Source organism: Pipistrellus hanaki (assembly GCF_964339955.1).
Source record: "Pipistrellus hanaki genome assembly, chromosome: 3".
Lineage (NCBI taxonomy): Eukaryota > Metazoa > Chordata > Mammalia > Chiroptera > Vespertilionidae > Pipistrellus > Pipistrellus hanaki.
The window spans coordinates 36,130,876-36,145,508 of NC_140505.1; the positions used below are offsets into that span (position 1 = coordinate 36,130,876).

Here is a 14,633-nt window from a genome sequence, read left to right on the forward strand (position 1 = left end):
TCAAACTCCTGCAGTAGGTGGCTGCAGCGTGCCTCAAAATCTGCAGGAGGCGAGAGTGGATCAGGCCCTGGCTGTTGGCACAGTGGTTAGAGCGTCAGCCTGCAGACTAAAGGGTTGTGGGTTCGATTCCCAGTCAAGGGCACTTACCTGGGTTTTGGATTTGATCCCCAGCCCCAGTCAGGGTGTGTGCAGGAGGCGACCAATGGATGTTTCCCTCCCTCCCTCCCTCCCTCCCTCCCTCCCTCCCTTCCCCCATCCCTCTTTCCCTCTTTTCCTTCTTCCCTTCCACTCTCTCTTAAAAAAAAAAAAAATCAATGGAAAAATATCCTCAGGTGAGGATTAACAAAAAAAATAAATAAATAAATAAAATAAAATAAAGTTGGACCAGGGCTGGGAACTCCAGTAAGGCAAAGAAACGTGCTGGGAGGCCTGACATGTGTGAGTCTATGTGGCGCCATAAGGATGTTCTAGTCTGCGGGCCATTAGTGGTCTCTGGGGTCCGAAAGGTTGGTGACCGCTGTTCTAGAGAGTGTGGCTGATGAAGGGGAGAATGAAGGAAAGTAGGGCTCCCCTGGGGAACTGAGAAGGAGGCTGAAAGACACCAGGGAGAGCCTGAGGGTGCCCCGCCACTGTTGGGGGCATGTCCTGTGGCCGCTCCCCGTGCTGACCTCTGCTCTCTGGCAGGACCAGGATCTCTGAGAGGAAATCACTCTGAGGAGGGAATCCTGCCCGGAGAGCAGTCCTTTCAATGCGGGGCTCACCCTGTGCTCCCCGCAGTGGGCTCTCCGCGCCCCCCTCCTCTGGGGAGCAGCAGTGAAGCGCGGTCAGCGAGCAATTCACCGCCGTTTGGCTGTACCGTGCTGGGTGCCGTTCGAGGTGAGAAGGAACCTCGAGGTGGCACGTTTTTGGGTGTGGTTGTTCTTCCCCGAGACCTTCTGCATGGGAAACGCCTCACAGGTCACATGACCACAGGTCCCACACTCAGGCTGCTCTTCCCTGCCCTCGGCCGGGGAGTGCGACGGTCCCTGCAGCCTGTGCCGGGCCCGCGGGGCTCCCAGTCACGCAGCCGATGGCCCCAACAGGCCTGAGAACGGGGCCTCTCGGGCCAGTCCTATCGGCAGGAACAAAGGGCTTCTCTCACTTCAGAACAGCACCCAAATCTTCTGAAGAAAGACATGCAGTCAGGCCACTTTTCTTAGGGGAGGAAGCTGGCATGTGGTATAGTCTACAACCAAGTTTCATTTAAGTAAGTCTAACAACAAATACCAAAAAGGAATGCACTTTAAAAACTTTATTGTAAGTATCATACATGTCCAAATTTACATCAGTTTGATACATTTCTGCTCATTTTGCAAAACACAATCGTTGAACACTTTCCTTAAACCTTGAGTCACCTGTGTTAGGCTTCTTCAGCCTCGCCCCTCGCCGGCCTCCCCACCATCTCCACGTGATGACACCCCCCTCAGGTGACTGCCTCGTGCCCAGGCCCCAGTCCGCCCTGGGCCAGGAGCATCTGCCCTACCGCCCCCGCCTGGCCACCGCTCTCTGTTCTCTCTGACCCACTTCCCCCCTCACCTGAGTGATAACTGAGGATGCTCTAAGCAAAGTTCACTCTGGGTAAGTATCATGGAGTATTCCAGAATCTAGAATCAGTGACTGATTTTCATTACTTTTTAATGGAGGTGGGGAGAAGGAGTTGGAAAAAATTCCCTGGACAGGAAAGGGCTGGGCCAGGGTAGGAGTTAGTTCTCCGTCTCTCCCTCATCACCTAGGCCTGGTCAATACTGCGGGCAGCAGATCGGTACCCTCGGAAGTGAGGCCAATGAACAGCCCGAGGGCTTGAAAACAAATTTGAGGGGGAAAAAAAAGATGATGAAAAAAGTCCCTAATGGATATAACCTGACATGTCCTTTCTGAATAGCATTCCCCTTTCTCCTTTTAGGCATTTACGATGAGACATTACAAGAAAAAGGATAATATTACAATAGCAGTAATTTCCCATCTGGAGCGCTATTCAACTGCTTGCAGACAGCTGCAAATTTAATGCATTTTAAACACATCAGGAACGAGTGATGATTCTCCGAACTGGGGAAAACACACAATAAAAAAAAGTAAAGACAGAAAATACATGCTAATTTAATGGCAAACTTACTTGAGAGTACTGAAACTGATTTTCCATACCCGAACAGTAACGACCTTGGAATTAGGGAGGGGGCAGCGGGATCCACCCTCAGCCCGAGAGGATACCGAGAACATTGCTGGGCGCGGGAGCCTGGGGCTGGCGGGAGCGGGGACGGCCGCTGTGGTCAGCGGCTCGGCCAGGCCCGGTGCTGTCTGCGGGGACCGTCAGTGCTGCAGCAGGAAGTTGGTGGCCACATTCAGGTCATTATTTGAAGCTCTCAGGGCTTCCAAAGCGTCACCTCTGGAAAATCCCATCTCCATGAGCCGGGCAACCTGGACAGAAACAAGACCAGAGACCGGATGAGGCCAGCGGCACTGTCCCTGATCCACCAGCCCCAAGTGCTCCTCATGTGAGGGACACAGTAAACACACACACACACACACACACACACACACACACACACAAAACAAACAAACAAAAACCAAAAAACTAATTTTGTTCCAGTGTGAAATCTGACGTTCCACAAACCATAGCAGGCACATTTTAAAGTGCTTAGTACACAGAGCCGAGAGATATGCATTCTCCCACGTAGGCCTCTTTTAGAGATGAGAAATGGGGCACCCACACCTGCCGGAATGAGCAGAGGGCGGCTGGGCCTGGGGGCCGGGGAGCAGGTCTGTGGAAGCAGCCGCCCGCTCACCACACTCCTCAGGTCTGACTCGGGAGGAATGACGGCTCAGCCGCACTTCCTTATGCAGGTGAACAACTGTTTAACCGGAGACTCATTCCCGACGCTGGCGGACACAGACCATGAAAGCGCCTTTACGTTCTCGGGATCACCCTGTGGCGCACGTCCTGTGCATGCCCACACCGTGTCAGCATTTCACATCAGTCACAGGTTTTGCTGAGTCCGGCCGGGCTGCGCCCACAGCAGCAGCCCTGTGCGCGGAGGAGGTGGGTAAAGCCACAGGGTAGGGAGGACGAGGCTTGCATTTTTTAAACCACAAATCCCGAACCTGTGAATATAGGGGTTTCCTGTGCTTTTACCTACAGGCAGTCTCCAATGTCAAAACTGCCAGAGGTATTAAAGATTATTCATAGTGGAGTTTCCTATTTAAAAACGAACGATATAAGTGTCTATGATGCTGGGGAGATACAAGCATCTCCTTTTTTGTTCTGATGTTAACTTATATATTAACATATACCACATTTGCAATAATATGCAGTGGAAAACAGTACTCTTACAAATGCTGAGATTTTCAATGTGCTCATTAAAGAGGCTTCTGTGGGCCCAGTGACTTAGTCACCACTGTGATCCTCTTTCCTGTAGAAAGCTGGGTGCTGGGTGCTGCCCAGTGGAAAGAGAATGCTGACCCTGCCTCTTCCCCTCCCTCCCCTGCTGAGGGGAGTCAGTGTGTGGGGGAGCGCGGGGTGGCCTGGGGGCGGTGGAGGAGAGAGCAGGGTGTGGGGGGCCTAAGCGATGGGAGGAGAGGGAGAAGGTGCAGAGTGCGGAGTGAAGTGGGCAGCTGGCAGGGGAGAGGAAGGGGCTGGGGGGGAGGGAGGAGGGGAGAAGTGGGTGAACTTCCTCAGGAGCCTTGGGAGGGCACACAGGGGGTGCTTCTCACATGAGAAGCCAGATGTGAGTTCCTCCTCAATGGGGTTCTGGCCAGCGGTTTTCAAAATGAGACTGTGACCCCGTCAGGAGGTCATGAACAGTGAGTCGGTTAAGACTAGGGTTAAAGTTGCATGCAGTGAGGGGCGTCCATAAGGGGCATTCATTTCAGCCCCTTATTCCCACGTGAGCAGTGTGTGCAGGTTCCCTTGGGCGCTGTGGTCAGAAGCCTTGGACAGCTGTCTTCTGAAGGAACGGCCGGCCTGCAGGCATGTCCAGCTCAGCTGCCCAGGGCGATGGACAGTGCGGACGGACAGAATGGCCGGGTCTCTGAGCTTCATTCCCGCTCCAGGAAAGAAGCGCCTTAGCAGAGGGTCAGGCGCAGTCTGCCCTCATGGGCCGATGTGCGTTCCTCCTCCACAGCAGCACCTGCCGCTCACTAGTGTCACTCGTGGGGCAGCAACAGTATTGCCCTTTGGAGGAACAGGAAGCAGCCCCATTCCCTTTTCTGCGCGAAGCACTTTGAGTGTCTGAGGGCTGCCCACCTCCTCCCCTGAACCCCCTGCGTCTCTAGGCCAGCACCCCACTCCCGGGGTGTCTCCCACGTCACTGGAAGGGTTTCCTGCTAGAAGGTTCTTCCCTGCGCCTCTGGCCTGGTGACCTCCTCCTCATCCGCAGGACCTAGGGGTGCTTGGCCCTTTTCCGTGTCTCCAGACGGGGAGGAGCCCAAGTAGAAGTCTTGTGACCCCACTGACCTATCCTCTGTCATGACTGTGACTGTCACCTGTATGCACAGGGTTGACTGCCTCTCCCCACACTGTACTCCATGCCCGCTGAGAAGAGTCCTGGCTGTGTTTGCTCACCCCTGTGCCTCAGTGTCCAGCACCCTCCAGGCCAGCCGCCCTGTAAATGCTGCCCATTTATGCTTTCTCAGATCAAAATATCCAACCCGAGTACGGGACCCAGCTTGACCTGACGGGGCAAAGGGCAGCGAGACTGCTGTCTTCCTGTGACCACAGCCCTTGCTGCAGTAGAGGAATGGTTTAGTAGCATGCATACATATGTGTATTTGTATGTACTCATGCACTTTTATATGTAGCTACATCATATTGTTGTGGCCAGTTAAAGTGGGGCCTACTAAAAACCCTCTGGTATCTACACTAAGTAAAAGAGTAAGATTCGAGTTTGACCGTACCTTTGTGACACCCACCAGCCAACCAGGAGTGAATATGCAAATTAACCCAATAAATATGGTGGTTTAATTTGCATACACAGGCATTGAGCGATTGGGGGTGGGACAGGACGCTTGTGTCATTGCTATGGTGACAACACAGGTGTTCCACACCACCCAGCTGCTCCAGGCCTCTGGGCAGTGCGGGAAGGTGGAAAGGCAGCTCCAGCCAGAGCGAAGGCAGTGCCGGCAGCCAGGGTAAGGAAGGCCCATTCTTGCATGAATCTTCATGCATCGGGCCTCTAGTTTTCACATAAAATGCTCTCAAGCCAGGCCTCTCACACCCCGCCTGTGAGTTTATACTTGATCTTCCAGGCTCAGGGGCACACACTGCTGTTACATTTCCTCTGACCATTGAGTAGCCAACTCAAACTACCTCCAGTTTAAAGCCTGTGCCTACCATGTGAATCAGCCCCTCAAGCTGGAGCATCCCCAGATTTGATTAGCAAACCTCTACCATGGCACTCAAGTTACTGCTGATGAAAATGCCAAGCAGGTCAGATTAAAGATAGGGCCAGAGCTCCCCAGAGACCTCCCTTTCCAGTCAAGGGGCCAATCAACATCTTGTTAGAGACTTTTAATGTTTCAAACCCACTCGGTATTATTACCCATTGCGCGGGTCACCAACATATCTCCAAGGGTGAGGAGATACTGTCAAACGTCTTGGTGACATCCTGTGTCAACAGGATCAGATTGGTGCCTTCAGACCACAATGCTCTCTTTAACGCTCACAAGCTATCTGCTTGATAATCTATCTTAGACTTCTGCCAGACGTGCAACATCCCTTTTGCCAGTCAGTTCTCAGAATCCACACTTTCCCCTTTCCTTGGGGCATTTCAAACGGAGTGCCACCTTGCTTTCTCTGCCCTGATCAGGACTTGTGCTGAACACATGTCACCGGGGAAGAAACCATCACTGGTCCAGGTGCTCAGACTAGTTATTTCTGCTCCTGGACGGAAATAACCCTGCATGGTGCTTGTTCTGGTTACTTCAGTTCAGGACTGCCCTTAGTGGAGTCCAGGAGCCGGGTGAGGAGGCGGGCAGCTCCCCTGGCCTCCCTCCCTCCCGCTGTTACCTAAGGCGGGGCAGCGGCCGGCCCTCAGGTCTGGGCGTGCCCCAGGTCGGGGTTCTGTGTGGGTGAGGAGAAAAGCTTTCTGTGTGTGTGAGGTTTCTCCTGAGCTCCCCTTCCCTCTCACACAAACAACCACACGTGTCGGCCGCTGGCTCTTCCCAGGTCTCTCAGACACTTTCTCAGAGTCTGTGCAGTTAGAAGCCAAAGCGCTGGCTGCTGGTTCGAAGCTGGCGATCGGGCCCCATTCGCCACAGCTGGCCTGGGGGCCTGCTGAGCTTTTCATGGGTGAGAAGACAAGTGTGATTACAAAATTTTATTGCTGGTACTTGGACCAGATGAAGAAACGTATGAAGTAGAAACAGTGTTAACGGTGTTTCTTTTCGAACACTGAATAATTACACTAAGAAAGGGTGTCCGTGAGTTTCCCCTGGTGTCCAATGCTGTGAACATCATGGAAAAATGAAACTGCACGGATGGGCTGGATAATGGTGTGTGGATAATCACTCGCCAGAAAAGAGGAGAAGTAAAGAATGAGTATTGTTTTCCGACTGCCCCAGCCACAGGGCAGGGCACCACCCTTCGTGGTGGTTTGGTGGTTCACAGGCCGATGACAAGGACGGGCCTAACCCACAGCACCGATAGCAGGTGGGCAGCTCTCCGGGCTGATGCTAACAATTACTGCCTCAGACCTCACTGTCTGTGCTGAGAGGGCCATCCTGCCCAACTGAGTGCAGTTAGTGTCGCTGTGAAATGCTTAGCACGAGTTTCTGTGCTCAAACAGCCGAGAGAGGAAAATCAAGACCCTTGCAGATCTGTGGTCAGGTAGGCAAAACATAGACAGGATTCCAGTTTATAATTCTTTAAAATAAAAACACAGGGTAGGCTGGCGGCTGGCTGGATCTGACCCCAGTGCAAAAGGCTCATCGCGGCCACGTGTGTTGGGAGGCGGAGATGCGGTCGGTCAGTGGCAGGGCTCCAGTGGCCTCACTCACAGTGTGACCCCAGCTAGGGGACACCTCAGCTCCCAGCTTCCTCACGTGTGAGAGGCCCAGAACAGCACTGGCGTAGCAGGTGCTCAGTGAGCAGGACCTCTTCCGGTCATCAGTATCCTACTGGGCAGCGACTGGGCAGTGTGAACAGCCTCCCTCTGAACCTTTCAGGCCTGATTCAGAGGCCGACAAAACCACCCTTGGGTTTTGTTTTTGGCATTCACTTTAACTGCTTCCACTTCCACTAGTTTTATACCCTTTGTTAGTCTAAGAACTGATGTGTCTTTTACAAAGGATCAAACACAGGCTGTTCCTGGAGAGGGCATGGCTGGCGTGGAGAGGCTGGGAGGAGGCTCCGAAGAGAAAGCCGCCCCTCTGGGCCCGGGTCACTGCCACGGAGGGAGCGCCCACGCTGCCCCCGGGGACAAGCACCTGCGTGAACGTGGCCGAAACGCCGAGGGCGCCCACGTGTGCACCCACTGCCTCACCTCGGCTAAATGCAGCCACGCTGAAAAACACATGCAAGCGAATTCTGCAACCTATCTCTGGGGCTTAATAGCATACAGGAATTGGCCTAAGGTGACAAGAATGAAGTCAGAAGAATAGGAAAAAATATTCTTTTTAAAGGGTGAGCATAATATCCTAAACAAAAAGCCCAAATTATTTTAGTGACTCTTAGAAACACCTTACTTTATATCTGTATACATTCCAGGAAATAGTCAACTTGAATAATTATATAAATAATGGTGTTTATAGATACTCAGTGTACCACCCTCCCCATATAAAGCACATACATAATTAAATACGTTAAATCACACTGAAACCTGTTTTCTCTGCAGGCTGTTTCCTGTCATTTTAGTTCATCTATTGTAATGAGAACCATCTGCTACCGACCTGATCGGATCTAACATCCGAGGGGAAAGTTTCAATTGTAAAATCTCTTGGCACTATTAGACCAGAAGATAAACATACATCCTGATGGGTTTAAATAAAGTTGCGAAAGTACAGGAATGTCATTAATGCAAAGACTATTCACAGACTATCTCCACTGCTCTAAGTCCTGCCCTAAGTAGCCACAGTCGGTTGGGTTTCGTGACCTGTGGGTTGTTTTCCCTGGCAGACGTGAACTCCACGAGGGCTGGTACCACGTGTGCCTGGTTTCAAACCCAACAGAGAAGGTGCTTGGGCAGCGGTCAGAGAAGGTGTGTCAGTTTAGTGATGCAAGTTCTTTAAGGAACTGACAGTTGGGGGAAGATGACCAACAAACATCTTGGGGACAAAATGAGAAAGCTAGTGGAACTCTTAGATGCTACGATGGAGACGCTGTCTGATTGAAGGGAGTCAAAAGCAAGGCAAACACATCTCCATCGGCCCCGACAGGCGGGGTTTGCGGAGATCTTGCAGCCTGAGCCGGGCAGCTGTTTTTTCCTTTCTGTAACGCAAGGGCCTGACTCAAGTGCCCAGGAGTCCACCCCGGCGATGGCTATCTGGGGTAATCGCATTGTCGGCCACACGGCTAGATAAAGAGCCAGGCCGCCTTCCGCCAACTGAAGCCCCTTTGTCTTAGACTCAGAGATCTTGGTTGATTTCAATAATTGACTATTTGGGCCACATGTTTTCCTCCCCCACACTTTAAATTCCCACTCTTACGTTTTAAATTCACCAATAAAGCGCGAAGCGAGACTGTAAAACCCCAGACCCCTACCCTTGACCTCCATAAAAATGAATCCCAGGCCCAAGCTCGAGCCCTTTTCTCCTCCACCCCCACCCCCACCTCTTCCTCTTTTGCTCTCTATGTAGGTCCAGGTGTGCCGTGTAATTCCCAGGTCTTGTAAGTAATAAACTTTTATTTTTTCAAAGTTCCCTAATGATTATTGCTGAGCTGAGACCAGCACACAACACGTCTGTTTAGAAAACTTTAAAAATGTCCCATAGGAATTTTCTGAAAAGCATTTCCGTCCACATTCCTTCTGTTTTAAAGCACAGCAAGCACCGTCCTCCTTTGCTTATGTATCCAGAATATTTGTCTAAACATATAACCACAAATCAGCACATATAACCACAAAACAGCAGAATAGAGTTCATCTTGGTTTCTAGTCTAAAAACCTAAACCACCCTTTTCTCTAATTGCTTTAGAAACCAAGTGTAGTAGAGTTAATAACCAAAACCTGTTAATGCTTTTCCTGTCTTCCACATTAACTTACTTCCCCGAATGTACCCTCTCCAATGCCTGTTTGCTCTCCCTGAACACGTGAGTTCCTGGAGACAAGGATCAGACTGTATCAGACTGAAGGGATAGGAAAGGAGAGCTGGGTACGGGGAGCCCAGCTCCACCTTGTCACTGGGACGGAGACACATCTGTGGCCGGCCCCTCCTCGTGACCTGCAGCTGTATCCGCTGCCTCCCGAGGCCGGAGCCACAGCCCAGGTGGCCAGCCCGAGGCAGCGGTATGGGCCCTCGGACAGGAGTGGGCAGCCAGGACAGCACCGTTGCCGGCATCTGACAGTGTTCCCAAGATAATACGCTTTTCAAAAAGAGGTCATGCTGAACGAGAAAAGAAATCTATAGAGATGGAGATAAATCTGTATTAGTTTTGATTCCTTTCTTTTTTTTTTTAAATAAAAAAAAGAGAACATCCTCTGTGATTTGGATATGTGTTCTCTACTATCTCAAGATAATTAGCACTTTGGCACTCCATTTGCACATCAACTACACTTTGAGACAAGTGCAATACACAGATAATAATTTAATAAAAAAATAAAATTATAAAAAAGAAGAAAAAAAGAAGAAAAAAAACAGGAGTCATTCCAGTGAGGTTTTACAGCGATTCCCTTAGTGATACTCCTCGCATGTTTTGTTCAAACAAGACTGTGGTTTTAACTTCCCTTTAGCTAAGGGCGTCAAAAACAAATGGTTTTTTGTTGTGTTTTTTTTTGTTCCTCCTTCCCAAATTTTGACTCTCGCAACAAAGTGCTGCCCACCTGGAAGGTGGCCCAATCCACTCACACCGGGGGCCCATCGGAGACACATGCGCTCCCCTTGTGAGCTCACCTCCCTCCCCTTCGGTTAACTGTTATGTGTTACTCATCAGGGCCCACCCCTTCTCTTACCCCACTGCTGACGCAAGCTCACGGTCAGATCTCTGCGGGTCAGAGCGCTCTTCCCCATCACCTGACTGCTCTCCTCCTCAGACTGCTCAGCCCCCGCGATTGCATCAGCCAAGCCAACTGTTTCTGGTTCTGCCCCGTCCGGCCACAGGCTGCCCCTGCCCTCTGCTCTCTCCTGCCTGGCTCAGGGTTTGGTGCTGAGAAGGCCCTGGCTGCAGGCAGATGAGTGCCTTTGCATACATCTTTCACAGTGCCCAGCAGAAGTAGGCACGCCCAAAAGTTGGTTGCCACCCAATGTTCCCTTCTAAAACATTTAAACTTCGGTATTTTCTTAGAAAACATTTCTAGTCGACAAGCATTAGAGGTGGAGAGGTCTGACATGGTTCTGCTCTTAGCCTACTGAGAGAGAAGTCCACTGGCCACCGCTTCTCACTCAGCCCTGCTCAATCTGCTGCCAGGCACCGTCTCTGTGTCAGGCTCTGGGCTGGGGGTTGGTGGGTGGAGAGAGACTGGAGAAATGGTGTCAGCCCTCATTGTTTATCAGGGAAAACACACAATGTGCCTGCTGGTCACCAGACCAAAACCCAAGTGACTGCAGTTAGAAGTAAGTATTCAGAGCAGAAGCATAGCATACCTCACATGGCAATGAGGAGATTGCTCTACAAGGAATCCTGCAGTTTAGTGGGTTCTTCGGAGACTGTGGGAAGAGAACCTTGCTGAGGGTTAGATTCTCTCAAACTAAATACATTTTGCTGCTCATCAGCTAAGAGAGAAAGTGTCTTGTGTGCGTTGCAGTCAATTCTCTCTCACTTGGACCAATGGATACTGCAGAGGACACCACTGGTGTCCACACGACGGGTCTCATGTATCATAAACTTACTCAGAGGGAACAAGTCTCCTCTGGGCAAGTGTTTCGTAGGCACCCGCTCTGTAACCTGGGCAGGGATGGGGAAAATTACATACTAGTACGTGGTTATGCTTAGAATATGTCCCTTCCTCCATGTCTAGTTCATCCTCCAGGGAAACTCGGTGATGTAATTCCCTGTTTAAAACCCTGCCCCGGTTCCTTAATGCCTATGGCATAAAGCCGAAGTCACACACCACCGAGGGCCACTGGTGAGCCTGTCCTGCCCCCTCCCCAGGCAGTGCTCTGTCCCCCCCATTACCCTCCATTACACTCTCACCCACCTGTGCTGTCCCTTTTCAGCATGCCCACGCCTGTCTTCCTGTCTTTGCATTATCTCTGTATTTCAGAAACCTTGCCCAGTGGTTAGCCTGTGACAAGCAGACAGCAGATAATTGTTGGCTAACTAAAAGGCAGGGCAGATGTGAATGGAAGAGAGGAAGTCAATATTTGTAACAGCCCATGTACCTTCCTTTTGTGAAGTCTCAGCTTTGGTTTAATCTTGTTTAACTTCCTTGTCCAGTCCCTTAAGCATAAACTAAAAGGTCACTTTCTAAGCTTGGGGAGGAGTTGAGAGAGACCAACTTGGTAAGTGCCCCCTCTCCCTCACATCTCCCCCCCATTGATTAAAAATAAAAAGTAAAGCCAGTATGACAAAATTTCATTATTTGTTAATTTTGAGTAAGAATATAGTATAAAAATCCCTCTTTGAAAAGAAAAAAGACAAGGAGAGGGAAAAATAGAATAAATAAATATACATATGTGTGTGTGTGTGTATATACACACACACAAATATTTATTTTCAAGATAATAGAAATATGACTACATTTAATCATTAAAAATTTTATTGCATGGCACTTGAGTTTGGCATATTCATAAAAGGGGCTGGAATATCATCTGCAAGGGGTGCTGAGCAGGCAAAGGGGCTGGGGTCTGCTGAAAAACAGTAGGACTGGACAGTGAAGAACTAAAAATCCAGAAACGGAACAACAGCAAAAATACAAAAAGTGACAAAAAATTTTTGTGGCTATTACTAGATTTAATAAGAGATGCACATTCTTTCTTAGAATATATTTTTTTCAAAACGTATCTTGAAATTCCTAAAGTATTTATTTACATCAGAAAAAATAATTTATATTTTCCTTGGTTTAAAAAATTACCAAATTTCTTAATGTATTACAATTATGGCTCTGATATTAAGTACAGAATACGTAACACATTTAATTAAAAAATTAAGCATAAAAACGTTTTGCTAATTCGAGCTATCTTAATGTTACCAACAAATATTATTTTAGATAATGTCTAGCCTAACAAACAATTTAGAAAGTCAATGAATAAAGAAGCATATGCTAAAAACAAACTTTCATGTAGTTACAGCTTTTCACAGCGGAGCAAGGAAGTAAATGCTGTTTTAAACTGATATTCACAACATGTTAACCTCACTGTTGTCATTCTGGGAGGATCAAGGAAAATGATTCATTAAAGACTTCAATTTCACAGCCTTGTGTTATCACCTTTTGACACCTTTTTTTTTTTTTTACAAAGTGACAAAACTAAGAACTATCTCACCTTTAATGCCTCACCTTTAGTGGCTGCTCTGTGAAGAATGGGACTTGAGGTTCTAGGAGGTAAACAGTAATAGAGCAGAACTCTATTTCTTTTTACCTGAATTTGAGAGCATTAGCTTACCTTTTGTTGTTGTTTTACTGTTTTTATTGATTTTTAGAGAAAGATGGGAAGAGAGAGAGAGAAACATCCATCAGCTGCCTCCTGCACATCCCACAACCTGGGCATGTGCAATCCAACCTGCAATCTTTTGGTGCATGCAACGAAGCTCAACCAACTGAGCCACAGCAGCCAGGGCTTAGCTTTCTTTTTAGTGTTACCATAAATATCTTACAAGTGCTGTGTTATTGGGTTTTATTTTCTTAATGTGTGGATAACCTCAATACCATTCTTCACAGAGCAGCCGTTAACGATATGAGGCATTTAAAGGTGAGACAGTTTAGTTTTGTCACTTTGTAAAAAAAAAAAAAAAAGTGTCAAAAAGTGATAACAAACTGTGTGGAATTGGAATTGAAGTTTTTAAGGTTCTTTAACGAATCATTTTCCTTGATTCTCCCAGAATGACAACAGTGAGGTTAACATTTTGTGAATATCCATTTAAAACAGCATTAACTTCTTCCTTGCTCTGCTGTGAAAAGCTATAACTACATGAAAGCTTGTTTTTAACATATGTGGATATCATTTTTCTAGAAACAGTCTAATGGCGGTGAAATAGGACTATGAATTAGTCCACCTCTCAATCTTAAAGAGTTGCCGAAATTATCAGTCTGAACGGAGAAGCTGCCAGGGCAAGGGGAGGCTGGGCAATTCATCAGACACAGTAACTGGTTCCTTTCAGAAGCATTCGTCGTGCCTCGTCCAGGGTGGCAGTGGGTGCCCTGCCCAGGGCCCCTCCCGGGTTCCAGAGAAAGTCAGGCACAGCGTGGCACAGAGGCCGGGTGATTGGGATCTGAATGGTGTTTTACTTTGGGGCAGGGATGGAGGAGGGGATGCCCTGGCGGTGTGACCAGTTAGAAATGCTGACCTTGACTTGCTTTCATAAGAAAGCATCATATGCGGAAGGAAATGTAAAAGTGTTATTATTGTAATACTGAAAACTTAAATTGTTATAGGTTTTTAAAAACTCTAATTTGAAATAATTTCAAACTCACAGAAATTTTTCAATAATAGGACCGAAAACCTCCGATGACTTTTCATCCGGACTTAGCCACTGTTATTTTGCCACAGTTGCTCTCTCTGCCTCCACACACACATTGTCACACTGTCTTCCGAGCTCTTTGAGACTACATTGCACACATCATGTCCCTCAACCCCTTAGTACTTACTTCAATGTGTATTTCATTTTCTAAGAACAAGGATATTCTTTTTCCTAACCACAGCAGTATAGATACCAAATCCTCAACATTAATTAACAAATCCATAGTCCAATTTCATCAGCTGACCCCCCATTTTCCAGCACAGACTCCAGTCCAGGATGGATCATGTATGCATTTCATTCCCACACCCCCCTGGTCTCCTTCAATATGGGCAGCTGTGACAGCAGCACTGCCGAAGAACTGAGGCCCGTATTTATGGAATGTCTCTTAGGCGGCGGTTGTCTGCTATTCCTTTACGAGCAACAGTTATGTCGTTTTGTAACACAACACAACGTTATGACCTATGCGACCTTTCCCGGCTATGCCCACAAAGCTCTTGGTTCCATTACAGGTAATGTTAATTCTGATAAGGTAGTTAAGCTAAGGTCCAATTTCTCCACTGGATAGTTACTATCTTCTTTTGTATTAGTAAATAATGAGTAACGTGTGGGGAGAGATTGGAGATTAAATAAATAGCCTGTTCTTCATGCACTGAATAGAGTTTAATTCTAATTATTCAAAACTGTGATTTTTCCATTCCATTATTTTTCCTATTTATTACTTTACACTTTACTAAAAGGAAAAGCATTTCCCTAGCCTGTGTGTGTGTGTGTGTGTGTGTGTGTGTGTGTGTGTGTGTGTCTCGTAGGTCTTTGGGTTATGTCAGAGATCCGT

General features: G+C 48.2%; 1 protein-coding gene across 2 annotated transcripts in view; it reads right to left on the reverse strand.

Moving 5' to 3' along the window:
• Positions 1–1,276: 1,276 nt before the first annotated feature.
• UBAC2 (UBA domain containing 2) overlaps positions 1,277–14,633 on the reverse strand; it is a 161,900-nt gene continuing 148,543 nt past the window's right edge. For both annotated transcript variants that reach the window (XM_084880289.1, XM_084880288.1), the window contains one exon: positions 1,277–2,454. In XM_084880289.1, coding sequence (XP_084736415.1) covers positions 2,347–2,454 — 108 coding nt within the window. In that variant the 3' untranslated portion in view covers positions 1,277–2,346. The remainder of the gene's footprint in view (positions 2,455–14,633) is intronic.